We start from the raw sequence: 14,455 nt of genomic DNA, 5'->3' as shown, positions 1-14,455 counted from the left end.
CCATGCCAATGCTTAAGATGGACAATGAAAAGTTTAAAATTATAAAGTGATTATCAATATTTTTATAGCCCCAGAGTCATCAACAACTTGCCCTTAAAACTGAAATTGATAGACTTCTGGGATTTCAGGGACAATGATGCTATTTAGAATGGCCCCTCTATTTCACTACCATCATTTGTTTTAGGAGAATTAATTAGAAAAAGTCCACCAAATGCAAGGAGGGAAAGCATCAATTCTGTCAGCACTACCTCTTTAAATCTTGGCTAAATTTGCAGTTAAGCGTCATGGTCACTGTCACCACAATTTCACACCATAGAAAACAAAGGGAATGTAATAGGCAGTGCAAGAACGTCAGAAAAAAATTAGGGGTGTATTTATTAGAGTCTTATGTATATGTCAGGCAAATGAGACAATCCACCTTATCTTAATGTTTAGCTGGAGAGCTGCAGTCTCAACAGTTTGGTTAACACTGGGAATCTGTGGATTATCATTTAAACACACTATAGAACTTTTTTTTTCTGGATAGGATCACCCATTCAGTGACCTCCACAGGAACCTCTCTTCCATAAAATTGCCCAGAGAAATAAAACTGCAGGTACACAGAACTATTTATTCCCGAAGAAGTACACAAAAAAAGTGAGGGCAGGTGCCCATAAATGTTCTGGACAGCACGTTGGTTCCATTAACAAAATAAAAATTGCTGAGGAATGGAAGGGGCCTGAAATGTGTGGTATAAGGGAGAGGCAACAACTTGATAACCAGAGAGATTAAGGATCTCAGAGAGAGAAGAAAAACTGTATTTAAATTTTTGCTTTGTCACTCAGCCAGCTTGTTTATAGATTTCATATGTGTCCTATTTTGTAATTTCTGCCTCATCTGCTGCTGGGCTAAAGTGAGAAGCAAAACTCTGTCTGGAGACATCACTGCTCTGATTTTAGATGATAACTTCCCCATGACACAAAGCATCTGTGTCTATCTCCTCATGACCTTAGAGGAATAAACTTTTCTCCTGAAATCAGCATAGTCTTGGTCCTGGAAGTGCTTATTTTGGATCCCCTTATTTTCTTTAGGCTGATTGTCTAAATTATAAAAGTATCCTTCCAGTGGATATGCACCTAAACATGAGATTGATCCTGTGAGTTGAGACCAGTAGCTTCAAAGTGGTAAAAACAATCTTATAGTATAAACTGTTTCACTGGGCTGTCATTTGAAAATTATGTGTTACTATAGATGTGACAGCAAGTGATTTCTTCTAATTTTTTTTTTAGTTTTAGGTACAATTTTAAGGGGTTATACACAAATTTACCTATGGAAAGACACACATACTTAGCCCAAGATCATTCTCTTCTGTTTAATTTGTGTTTTAGAGCCCAGATATTAATAGGACTTTTTAGGATGTCCTCATCATGCTCTGAGAAAGAGAACTGCTGAAGAGAAAAATTTGTACTTCCAGTTCTGTGTCTAGCCAGCTGGGTGAGATGGAATTCAATAATTCCCTGTTCACTTTTAGCCTCTCTCCTCTTCTTTGGTGTTGGTTTTACTGAATAGAAACACTTTCTCACTCAAGGAGACCTTCATCCTGATCAAGCCTCAAGGTATTCTTGCCGAATGTACTTAGAATGCACCATAAGCTTTCCTTCTCTTCATGATTATCTATTATTCATATTGTGGTGGTGTCTAGAGACCAATAAGATTATGATGAGATACAATATAAGAATAAATACTGATGGCAGGTGAAGAGCTAATAATAAAGATGGATGTATGTAAATAACTAAGTGATGTTGATAACTAATAATGTTCCTTTTTTCCAATTAGATTTAATGATTTCTTTTTTCTTTTCCTGAGAAGAGCAAACGAATTTGTAGCAATTCCACAGTAGTTTTGCCTTCTTTAGAGATGACACATCCCATTGGTGTTTTGTAATTTTTTAAACTGCTATAAAATTACTAGTGACATGAAGAGTTTATAAATTTTTTCATTTTTAAACATTATTAAAGTTACGACCATTTACCAAGAGTTGAAATCCAGGAAATGTGGAATACTATAGAAATAACAATTAAAAATAAAAGCTGCCATTGTCTACTCTGTAAAGCAATACAATAGTTTTATAGAGGTAAAAGGTAAGTTTGAAATACCTTAAAATTTCAAAGAAAATAAAAAAAAATTTGGCTGAGAGGAATTGATTTCTCTTTTTTCCCCCAAAGAAACCTTTGTAAATGTGGATGGTTTTAGTGCCTGCTCCATTTATTGGACCCAGATTCTGCCATCTTTTCCTTGTTATAATTAAATATAGTACATGGACAGTGTGTATAAATGCAAGTATAAGTAAAACTAAGTAATAAAGGCACTCTTAAATTAACAAACATGCAGTTCTGGCAGTCACTCAGCATTTAAAGTTTATTTCAGATAAAAGCATGTATTGTCATAAAGTGTAAAGTAGATATGTGTGAATTTCTATATTCACAAGTTTATAAAGCAGGTAAACCCAACAAAGTTAGTAGTGTGTGTAATCCCAGAGCACAACTCTATTAAATTGAGTAGTCATTTGATGTTCCTAGAGGAGGTCAGCTAAGACTTTAATAGTGGGAAATAGCACTAAAATAACAGAACTTTAAAAAGCAGACAAACAAACACCACTCCAGATTGGAGTTTTCACATTCTTTAACAATTTTGTTTCATATTCTGTAGTTATAATATTATTATTAATAATATTCATATTCTGTAGTTCTGCAATGCATGAATTGCAGAACCCTGTGTTTGAAAGGGATTTCACAAAAAGAGCATGAGGAACAAATATCTGTGGTAAGGCCATGACACAACTGAATTGTCCTCACAAAATTAAGGTGTAATCTAAAGTTTGAAAATCTTGCTTTTATCTAAGGGCCTTTTAGAAGCAACTTCTCAATGTCTCACAGTCTCACACAGGCAGAGAAACTGAAAAGGATGAAGGGGAGAAAAGCCTGTACTCACCTATAGTTGGGTCATGGTAGTCAGGGAACCGATGACTAATGAACTGCATTGTCATTGCTGCAGAGGAAAAAGAGAGAAGAAAGAAAAAGATAATTATGTCACCACCATTAAATAGAAACAGCCAGAAGAACACGTGAATAAGTCACTCCTGCAAGTATCAGCTCAGATTGTGAGCCCAGTTTTGTTCTATGTCTACTTCTGCAACAATGCATTGGCTCTACATTGATAACTCAGAGCTCATAAGTGAAGAAAAATATGAATTAAACCTCTTTAAATGTCTTAATTTCCAAACTTCATTGTACCATTCCTGTGTTAAAATCTTAGCTGCTTTTAACGCTTGGTAAATACTGTTAATCTGAAATTGCACACAGATGAAAATTGCCATGACAAAAACATAAAACATGACTTAGAAGACTGATTCATAAAGGTTTTCACAGTGCTACAAAATGCCACTAATTGGAGTGCCTAATTTGATTTCTGGTATATTTAGCAATACCTTATGCATTAAACTTGATGCAACAGATGAAGTCTCCTCTTTACCACCCAGAGAACCTTTCTTCCTAAGAGACTTTGTTTCATGACTGAATATTAACTGCTTTTAGGAAAGTTATATGAGACTTCAGGAAACCTGCATTCTGCCTTTTGCAATAGGTGACAAGCTATGAAAGTGGAAAGTGAAATAGGTGGAAAACTATGAATTGGAAGTGAAATTCCAATTTATGTAAAAAAACACATAAACTTTCACATCCTGTCCAACATGACATCTGAAGTTCATTGGCCTTGAAAAGCCATGAAAGTAAACTTGGGTATTCAGTGATGACGGTAACATCATAGAAATTAGATGAACTTGGGAAGTTAAATTTTCTTTGTTGTTTTTTCCTCGTAAGTTTGAATTTCAAATAATTTGAATTTCCCAAACAATGACAGTTGGAAATAAAAACCTTTCAAAACTTAAATATGTGAATTCTAATTAAATAAAAAGGGTAAAAGGAGTCAAAGAGAATTTTTAAAATACTGCTTGATTTTTAAGCCATTTTCTTTCCATTTTTTTCCCATGGCATTAAAATTCATCTACAGTTACTGTATAGATAGTTGTTTAAAAAAGTAGCCTACCTGAAACATAACTATCACTATCACAAAACAAGAAATCCAGCTTGAGATTTTGCCTCATGTCTTGAACATCTCAGCTGCTTTCAACAACATGCACAACAGAGGTTATGATGTGAGATCTTAAAAATCTGCATGTAAACACATAAACTAATACATAGACTTTTCAAACAGCATTGTTTTAGTTTTGTGCTTGTCCTTCTCATATTTTTAAGAAACAGAGGCTAGGGAGATAGTTTTATAAAATGATAAAGAGAAGAAGTATTAAACATTTATTAGCATGTTAATAAATTATTGCATCTTACTGTAGACAAATATAAATGCTAAGAAGCAGCATTATAAATTCATAGATACCCAGAGAGGGTAACTGTATAAGAAAAAGCTCATTCAGTCCATATATATTATAGAGCAATAAATCTATGTACAGTCACCCTCATGTCTTCTGTATTATATGTTTTCAGATGCATTACTTTTAAGCACTATACACATCTGACACTTTTATTTCCAGGAGAGACACCAATTTTGTTTTTTTTTTTTAAATCGTGACAGATTTTTAGCCACCTCCATTCTGATTGCTGTTAGTAGTTTATGAAGAACAAATTCCTGTCTGATGTGATCTGCCTAGTTTGCTCTTAGGAGCTGAGGCAGCTAGCAGAGATGCTGCTCATATGGTTTATGCCTACACATTTCCAGCTTTCTGAAGCCTTGTACCACAAATTAATTCAATTTGCTTCAGTACCTGCTACTTTTTCTTGCCAAGCATTTTTTTTCTTTAAAAAGCACCTCAAACTATTCTGCATCTGATCTCATTCTGTTTCCTTCTGGAGCTATGCCTGCGTCACAAAATCTGTAGTTATAATTGAAACAAAAATTTTCAGAGGACCGGCAGAACTCATGGTAAATGTTTTTCCTCTCGCCTGAGACAGCCACGAGTCAATACATCATTTATATCCTCATCAAATGCATAGGATTCAAGAGGACTGAAGTAATCATGACTGAAATAATCCTCCTGTATTAAATATCAAATTTTCTATTGTGGCATGCAAAAGGGGAAGTGTTCCAAAGGAATGTGAACGTGAGAACATGGTGTAGTGGAGGGTTTTGCAGTGCTGGGTTAATGGCTGGACTTGAGGATCTCAGAGATCTTTTCCAATCTGAATGGAACTATGTTTCCATGATTGCATATAAAATGAATCTGGAGAGGTACAGAATTTGAAAAAGGTGTCAAGAGAAGCACTCAAAGTAATGAAGTGAGATCGCCTTACATTAATCTCCTCAGGAAAATCATGAATAAAAGCTCCCTTCTTTATACATTTTGTCCCACAGTTTCTTCCCTGAATTTCAGCCCTTTGTCACAGGCTCCTAATCACCAGGGGAAGGAACTTCTTTGGCCTCTTTAGTCTTTCTCACCTCTCACACAGGGATTTAGCACCCTCTCACAGGAAGAGGGTACAGAAGGAATTGAGGCACACTGGTCTTTTTAATCACTGAATTGCAATGCAAGATAAGGAAATTGGTGTATAGGTAGTGGGAATTGCAACCCATCTTCCTCTGTGTGTTCCTTAAGAGAAGAATTTGCATTTTCTGCTATACCCAACATCAGAGAGTATTTTCAGAGCAGGCATAGCTGGTCACTTCATCTATGGGAAAGTAATAACCAATTGTGGCTACAAAAATAAAGTTCCTTTTATCAGGAGGACGAAGGACAAAGAAGTCTCCAAACATTTGATGCACAACAACAGCTTTGTCCAGTTTTACCAGGCATTCCACAGACTTGGCTGCTGGATGTGCAGAAATTAGTTGTGAATGATGGCTGAGGGTTGGAGTGCTTCCCAAAGGAAAAGGACCTTCAATCACCACTGGCATAAAACCATGAAGCTCAGCTGGAGGCTAAGGAATTAGACCTGTCCTATCTGAGGTTCCCAGCAGGACACCTGCCTCAGCTGGAATATGCTGGCTTCTTCATTGCTACTAACATCAGCTCCAAAGTAATTTTCCAGAGTGAATTAATTTTGAAAACTAACATAAAAATGGTATTGGTATTTCATGCTGTGTGTTGAAAATATTCTCCTTGGTCCCATGGTTTTCCTCATCCATTACATTCTTTTTCCCCCATATAAATTAACATTCACACCTAACAAATTCAAACTGTCATAGAATATTTTGTGAACTTTCCCCTTTGGAAATCCAAATTATACTACACCAATTTTTACAGGTCTATAAATTAGGAACCCCTTGATTCTGATTTATGCCACACACAAAGCACAAAATGGGGCTTTAAAGCAGGATTTGAAAATAAAATCAATTCATAAGATTGATTCTTGAATAAATACATATACATGTAAAAACAATGCCGGTTAAGAAATGGTTAAAAAAACCAAATCAAACCAAGTAAAACCCTTTTAATCCATAGCAGATATTGTGAAACATTTTGAATTGCAAGTTGTCTGAAAATTTTTAATGAATATTTTATGACACTGTGAAGATCATTTCATTTAAATGGGACATGTACATCGCACAGAAGCTATGATAAGTAAAAGGATCATTGTTTCAGATGAATAGCATCTTCTTTATATCCATCTGTGGCTAAACAAATGCAGGTTGCCCAGCTGAGCAAGTGTAAGCCTGATATGCATGAGTAACTATGCAACTTTAAAGTTTTTCTTGTCTTTTTAAAACAAGAAAGGGGTTCAGATCCTTCACATCAGATTCTTCAGATTTTTTTTGCAAACATGCTCATACAGTGTTCATTAACTATCTAAATGGCTGTACATTACACCTATGCTGGAATAGAAATAGATGTTTTCTTTAAATAATAAACTTAGTCCTGTCTTCTACTTTCAATATAATTCTAAATCCTTCTTAAAATTATTATATTATCCACTGAGTAGATAATTCCATGCTTAGAAAAAGGCTGGGGTCACATATTTATTCTGAAGCATCCTTTTGACCAGAACAGCAATAATAAGATTCATCTAAAGAAAAAATTAATCTTAAAAATATATATGTGTGCATGGGTTTACAACCCCAAGGAAAAATGTTTTGATACTCCTACAGCTGTGAAAGCAGATAGAATAGAATTCCACTCTTCTCCTAACTTGTTCTAAATTTCATTTATGCCAAAAGCTTTGAAAACAGCCCTACATCTATTTTTCAAGTTTGGAGAGTACATTGCAAGCTTACACAATATTTGTTATGCTAATAGTATCCCTGATGGGAATACCTCATTCTTCCTGTCCCTCTTTATTCACCCAAGAGCTTCCACATATTGTCACTCTCCTGGGTGGCGGTGTGATGGTATAATAAATCTGTTTCCAACAGAATTTTTGCCCCCATCACAAATCCTACACTTTAAGCACTCTAAAAAAATTATCACAGTAGTTGCATCTCAGAGACCAGTGATTCCGTAGGGTAGATTCACATAATTTTAATTTAGATCCACCCTTCCAGTGGATCCTTAACTCATGTTTTCTATAAACATTGAGGTTTCAATAAGACCAGTGTAGAAGATGGACATTAAAAACAATATAATATGGTAAAGTGAAGGGATTTGGGGATTACTTCATTAAGTTAATGAACAAAGAAGAGATCACATAGATATTATTAGAATAGAGAAGGTAGCAAAGAAAGGATAGAGTCTAAAAACAAAGAGTGCACTTTAAGAGATATTGTCATGGAAAAAGAGGAAATAAATATGTTTTATTTAAAAATTTAACATGCAACCTTGTCCCTGTCTATATGAAACATTGAAAAACTTCTAAAATAAGGGCAAGTTGGGCATACCTTATTTTATTATTTAATAATGCATTTGCATATTAATAAAAATATGCAAATTATGTTTTATCAAAATTAGACTATTTCAATGACTAGGCAAGAACTATATTGCTACTATTTTACTCCTGAAATACTAAAGAGTTTGAACAGTTCTGGTCTGTCTGGTGGTTTCATACCCACAAGACCTTAGGAGTCATCTTCCAAAATTTTTTTTTTAAAGTTCATGCCTGAAGTCTGTCATGTTTACTTCTGTTATTACTAACTATGAATTTTTAGAATTTTTAGACTGCCATGTTAGATAAATCATCATTTGCAGTTATTCCTCTACCCATTGAATTTTAACCAACAGGCACCAACCAAGTGAGGTTCAACAAGGGCAAATTCTGGATTCTGCACCTGGGGTGGGGCAACCCTGGAGGTGCAGACAGACTGGGGAATGAGATCCTGGAAAGCAGTGCCATGGAAAGGGACCTGGGGGTCCTGGACAGTGTCAAGTGGAGCTTGAGTCAGCAGTGCCCTGGCAGCCAGGAGGGACATCCCTGTCCTGGGGACATCAGGCCCAGCATCACCAGCTGGCAAGGGAGGGGATTGTCCTGCTCTGCTCTGGGCTGGGGCTGCCTCACCTCGAGTGCTGGGGGCAGTTTTGGGGGTCTCAGTATAAGAAAGGTCCTAAGACTTTGGAGAGCCTCCAAAGGAGGGCAACAAAGATGGTGAAGAGCCTTGGGGGGAAGCCGTGTGAGGAGGGGCTGAGGGCACTGGGTCTGTCCAGCTGCAGAAGAGGAGCTGAGGGGAGACCCCAGGGCAGTGACAGCTCCCTGTGAGGGAAGAGGAGGGGCAGGATCTGATCTCTGCTCTGTGACAGGGACAGCACCCCAGGGAACGGCCTGAAGTTGTGTCGGGGAGGTTTAGGTTGGGTATCAGGAAAGGTTCTTCCCCCAGAGGGTGTTTGGGCACTGGAAGAGGCTCCCCAGGGAATGGGCACAGCACCAATCCCAACAGAGTTTGGACAAAGCTCTCAGGGACAAGGTGGGATTGTTGGGGGTGGTGCCGTGTAGGACCAGGAGTTGGACTTAGAAATCACTATGGGTTCCTTCCAATTCAGAACACATTTTAATTCTGTTATTCTGTGAATAGTAGGAGGTGCAGACAGGTTTTTTTTCAAGAATCTAATGAGCTCTATGAACTGTATTAACACTCACAGTAAGTCTGAGTTGCTGGAGATACCAATAATTATGAAGTATATTAGATGGAGAAAAAAAAAAATTCAGTATTCTCTAAATGCAACCTGAGAAAGATTTCATCTGTGTTCAGTTTCTGAAAGTTTAATGACTCAAGGTCAGAAAGACTGAGAAAAGCAAAAATATTAAAATGAAACAAAAATTTTGCTATGAAACAAATAAGAAGTATTAGCTATGAACTAATTTAGGCTATGGACTAGAAAATATTTTTAGACATCATATGAGGGATCTCCTGGAACAAGATTCAAACATGGAAAATGGAAAAAAAACCTCTTTGATTTTAAAGAGTTTTTTTAACAGAAATAACTGAATCACTGAACTATTATATTCTTTTGGAGAATTTTTTGCTCTCTATTCTCTGTTTCAGGTAGGGAAAATGTTAATTTACTGTATAACATTTTAATAAGGATAACATCTATAATCAGATACACAACTAATATCAGTTTTGAAAATGAATATTTGGTTTCCTAAAATATCACATGCTTTAGATCTCAAAAACTTAATAAAATTTTTTGCTTTCCAGGAAGAAACTTTCATATGGAAAACATTGTCTCATAAAACACAACGATAATTTAAATGGTCCTAGATTTATGATCTTTTTGGGGTGGGAGGGTTAGCAGACGAACCTGAAGGAGTTTCATGTTCAATTAATGAAGTTACAGACAGCCCGACTGCAGCTTTATGGTTTTGAACAAAATATGTTGCCTTTCTGAGTTTGTTTTCCTACAATTTCCTAAAAAGACTTTTCTCTATCAGCTAGGTGACAGTTTCCCAAAGGACTATGTGATTGGAGTATGTACGATATTTCCGTTGGTTTTATTTGCATTTATTTTATCTACACATGCTGCATATAGATTATGTTTTAGAATAAATAACAGACAGGTTTAGTCACCTGAACAAAACAAAGGGAGTGGTGGGGTCTGAGGAGCATTTATTTGGGTCAAAAAGATGTGTGAGAAGAAGAGTGATGTCTAATGCAGGGTATTTTTAATTGTACCTCATGAAATTTAAAGAGTAAAGGGCAGGTACCTAGAGATATGGAGCAAATTTTCTAGCAATAAGGTATTTTTGTATATTGATTTTAGTTGTTTGTATGATTGCCCCATGACACGGTAAATGGTAAAGTGTATATCTAGAGCAAAAACTTTGATTTTTTAAAAAACTGGTTGCAGTAAACTCAAATATCTCACCCCACAAAAATAAACTCTTATCTTCATAGCTCCAGAGGATGTAAGGATTTCTAAGCAGAAGTTTTAATGTCTTGTACTCTGCTCTTCCCCAACCACCACTACAGACTAGATGCACTGACAGGAGATCAGTCTCAAGACACCTTTGTTGTGGCCCCATACAGACATTTTTACATTGTCATACCCTTTAGGAATTGGCCAAAAGCTTTTCCAGTTGTTTCAGGAGTGAATGCTGCAAGATCTGTGAGCTGCAATTATTAATTTTTTAGGTGTTACAATGTATTATTTATTGAGCATTAGCTCTGAAATGAAGGTAAGAGGAATTTTATTTCTGTGTTAAGCACATTCCGGTGTAATAGAAAAATACAGAAGCTTTTTGTAACACAATCTCCTGCATAGTCTGGGATGCTGCTACAACACTGGATTTTTTTTTTTTTCTGAATTGGTGGGTGGTTTTTTTCACCTATAGAAGCAGAAGTCCACTGAAAAGAATATCAGGCATCGGAAAGGAATAGTCTTAAAATCAAAAGCCTTTTAAATTTAATTTGTGTTACTAGAGTGAAAATTAAACACACAAAACCCCCCCATGCAAATTTTAAACAAAAAATCAAATTACTGGGGCAGCTGGAGCAGAAACAGGGAATCTTCCTAATCCACTGTAACTCTTACCACTGTAAAGTAAGAGCAGACTGTAATCAAAATATGCTGAGGTGGAGCTGGTGGTAACAGAGAAAGGCAAATGCTTTCTTTGGAAAATAGTCTGTTTTTAATTGCTCCTCTTGCATCAGAATGAAACAAAGGACTCAATGCAGAAACCTATATGTTGAGACAATGTGTTCCCTAAGAGTAAAAATAAAGAATTAGGAAGAAGGTGAGTGGGAAAAAAAGGTAGAAAAGCTTCCTTTGTTTTTATGATCTTGAATGAATAGACAAAAATAACTAACCAGAGAGCAGTTCTCAACCTGGTATTTTCTATAATCATTAGATGTAGAGATATGAATTCTCATTATTTTCCTTTAAGGTGTTATTGGTAGGAAAATGACAAATACTAGGCAGTGGTTACAGTTTTCTAGCATGGACTGGAGAATGAACAGAGAAAATGTGCAAAAAATTCATCCTAGACATGAGAAACTTGTAGGAAAATTCCATTCAAGAAAAGTGCTCTCATGACAGAAAAGTTCCATGTCTTCTGAATCAGCACAGTCTAGTGAAAAATGGCTGTACTGAAGACTTCTAACTACCATTAATATCTACACCCAGATTCAGTTCCAGGTCAGAAGGCAGAACACCCTGCATTGTAAAATTTGTGTTAAAAATTCCATTTAGTGGTTAAGGAAACAAGGAAGCAGATGAAAGTTGCATTTATTGCCCACATAAAAGACATCATCATAATGCGATACAAATTAGCGATAATGATAAGGTGGATTGCTACCACTTACAAACCATTTCCTCCGTAGTGTATCCCTGATCCCTTCCCAGAAATTCTCCCACAAAAATACTGAACACTCCCTACCCTGCTTAGCTTATGTGACTTGACAAGATGCCTTAATAAACAGAAATTACTGCTGGTAAATGCTACCATTAGTGCATTTTCCCACCGTGTTTCTTCCATCAAGTTAAAATCAGAGAGAAAACTTAATGTGTCTTCCAATGTTCTTCAGTTAGCAAATCCAAGGGCAGCTTAAGCCTTCCATTAGTGAGCAATCCAAAATATAATGACATAAATAGGTTTTAAAGCAGGCTCCAGGATAATGTGATTTTTAAAGCAGAATACATTAAATAAAGCTAGAAAGACTCAATTTTCACGTATTATTTCAGAGAAGACTAGAACTGATCTTGAACTATTGCAGATAGACACATTTCAATTAAAGTCAATGGATAATACTCATTTTTACAAAGGGAATACAGCAAACAAGAGCAATATAGGGTCGTTCTTTGTACAAGGGGGCTCTGGCCTGCTGCTACCAGCCTCAAGTATCATAATTTCACTGAGAAAAACACTTTCAAAAAAGGATAAAGTCATTTCATTCAATGGGAGAAAAAAAAAAAAAAACCCTCTCAGCAACCACATTTATTTCTCTCCCATTCTTTTTTTAACTATTGACTATGTTTCCCTGTAATGATAACTTGAGATGCTCAGGCTTGCTTTGCTCCTGTTTCAGGTAGTGGCAAATTGAGGTTGTTTGCAGGTTTGCTAACATAAACTAGTGGTTAGCTCCTGTGCTACCTTCCACGTGAAATTACACCCCATGCATCAAGCAGGGAGGAATTGGCAGTGACAGCAGCTGTATTTTCTTGTGAGTGGGAGAGAGTAGCTGTTCTGTAACGTGGTACCAACTTTTCCAAACATCAAACCTATGGTTTGGAAAATCAATGACACATCAAAGAGGAAGACACAACTCTTCCATTTAAATCCTCTCAGAAATCTTATTCAGGGTTAAAGCAGAGATGAGTTTTTATTAATTTTTTTCTTTCCAATGCCAGGTTTTCTCAATGTACCAGTCATAGGGAATTGAGGATAACATCCAGATCCTGGTATGGTTGGAAGCTCATTCCCTTTGACTAAACAGGCTTTAGGTGTTTATCTGCCCATGGTCATCTGAACTATAACCTTTTGTGCTTCTCTCAAACATTCAGATGTCTTTTTGAAAGTTTATAGAACCAGGAAATTCTTTAGGTTGGAAAGGACTTCCAAACCCAACCATTTGCCCAGCACTGCCCAGGCCACCACCAACCTTTGTCCCCAAGTGCCACATCCTCATGGCTTTTAAATCCTCCAAGGATGAGGACTCCAACACTGCCTTGGGCAGCCTGTGCAAATGCTTTACAAACCTTTCAGTAAAGAAATTTTCCCCTAATATTCAATCTAAGCCTTCTCTGGCACAACTTCAGGCCATTTCTTCTTGTTACCTGGGAGAAGATAATGACCTCCTCCTGGTTCCAACCTCCTCTTAAGGCTGTTGCAGAGAGTGATGAGTGTTGTTGATGATTAAAGTTATGATCTTGTTTCCTGCTGCTGATAAAATTTCCATTGAAATTAAAATACTTCACTGTGAGAAAATTGGTTTAGATTAAATTCGAGACAGGAAACTGTACCAAATAAAGGAAAATTTACTGGTTTGGATGGATGGCATCAACATTTTTGAAAGTATGAAACTGATTTACTAACACTACTGTTGTATATTTTTTAATAAATTACATATATTTACTCTTCTATTATAAATTAACGTGATTTATAGATAATTATTTATCAGCTTCATAATTGTTTTTTTTTTCTGTTTATTATGGATGCTTAATAGGCTGGCTTTCCTTTTCAATAAAAATGTAAACAAAATCTAAGTTATTGTATTTTTATTCTGTCATCCTTTCTTTCAATATCTGACACATTTTTTTTTCCTTTAATAGTCATGGTGGCCAAATAATTGAAGGAAGTAGACTAACAAAGAAGGAAGTATTTCTGAAGATACATCTTAAGTCATAGAACTGACTCCAGAATATTGTTAATATCCTAACAAATATTTCAATTTCTCAAAAACATTTGATTATTCCCAGGATGTTTTCTCTGTAAATTATTTCCTACTCATATATTTCAATTTACATTTTTCTAAGTGGAGTTATATATCTCAGTGGAGCTAAATACCACATCATCTGCATTATATGAGCGGACAAGTGTTCCTCACTGCTGAGGTGACTTTGCACCCAACATATTTTACTGGTCGTATCTCAGATGTTTTCTCTCTCAGCTAATTAGGCAACACTTCGCAACAAGGCCAAACCTGCCACATTAACTCTTGCACCAACACGAGTTCTTAATGTCCTTGCTACTGTACTGAAAATGCTTTTGTTAGATCAGGGAAAGGTGAGGCTTCTCAGTTTATTCCCTCTGCATCCACACATGAACACATCCAAATCTAAAAGCCTGGCAATTATGAACTGTTCCCCGAAAAACAAACCAAACTATTGAGAAAGCCTGGAAACGAGGAAAGTGAGATCTTCAAGATGGAGAAGAAGTTCTGTGTTGTAACTTAGAATATGGTTATGCAGGGAAAATAAAAATCACAAAGATAACAATATTCAGAGAGTCAGAGAAAAAAACTGGCTTAAAAGAACTTCAAAGACCAATGCCCTGCCCTGGGCAGGGATATCTCCCGTTAGATCAGGTATCTCAAAATCCCATCC

At 36.3% G+C, this 14,455-nt stretch overlaps 1 protein-coding gene across 2 annotated transcripts in view; it reads right to left on the bottom strand.

Moving 5' to 3' along the window:
* RIT2 (Ras like without CAAX 2) overlaps nt 1-14,455 on the bottom strand; it is a 175,695-nt gene that overhangs the window by 120,555 nt on the left and 40,685 nt on the right. For both annotated transcript variants that reach the window (XM_038125471.1, XM_038125470.1), the window contains exon 3: nt 2,971-3,027. In XM_038125471.1, the coding sequence (XP_037981399.1) occupies nt 2,971-3,027 (57 nt within the window). The remainder of the gene's footprint in view (nt 1-2,970; nt 3,028-14,455) is intronic.

This window comes from Motacilla alba, chromosome Z (genome assembly GCF_015832195.1).
Source record: "Motacilla alba alba isolate MOTALB_02 chromosome Z, Motacilla_alba_V1.0_pri, whole genome shotgun sequence".
Lineage (NCBI taxonomy): Eukaryota > Metazoa > Chordata > Aves > Passeriformes > Motacillidae > Motacilla > Motacilla alba.
This window is presented reverse-complemented; position numbering and strand designations above follow the sequence as displayed.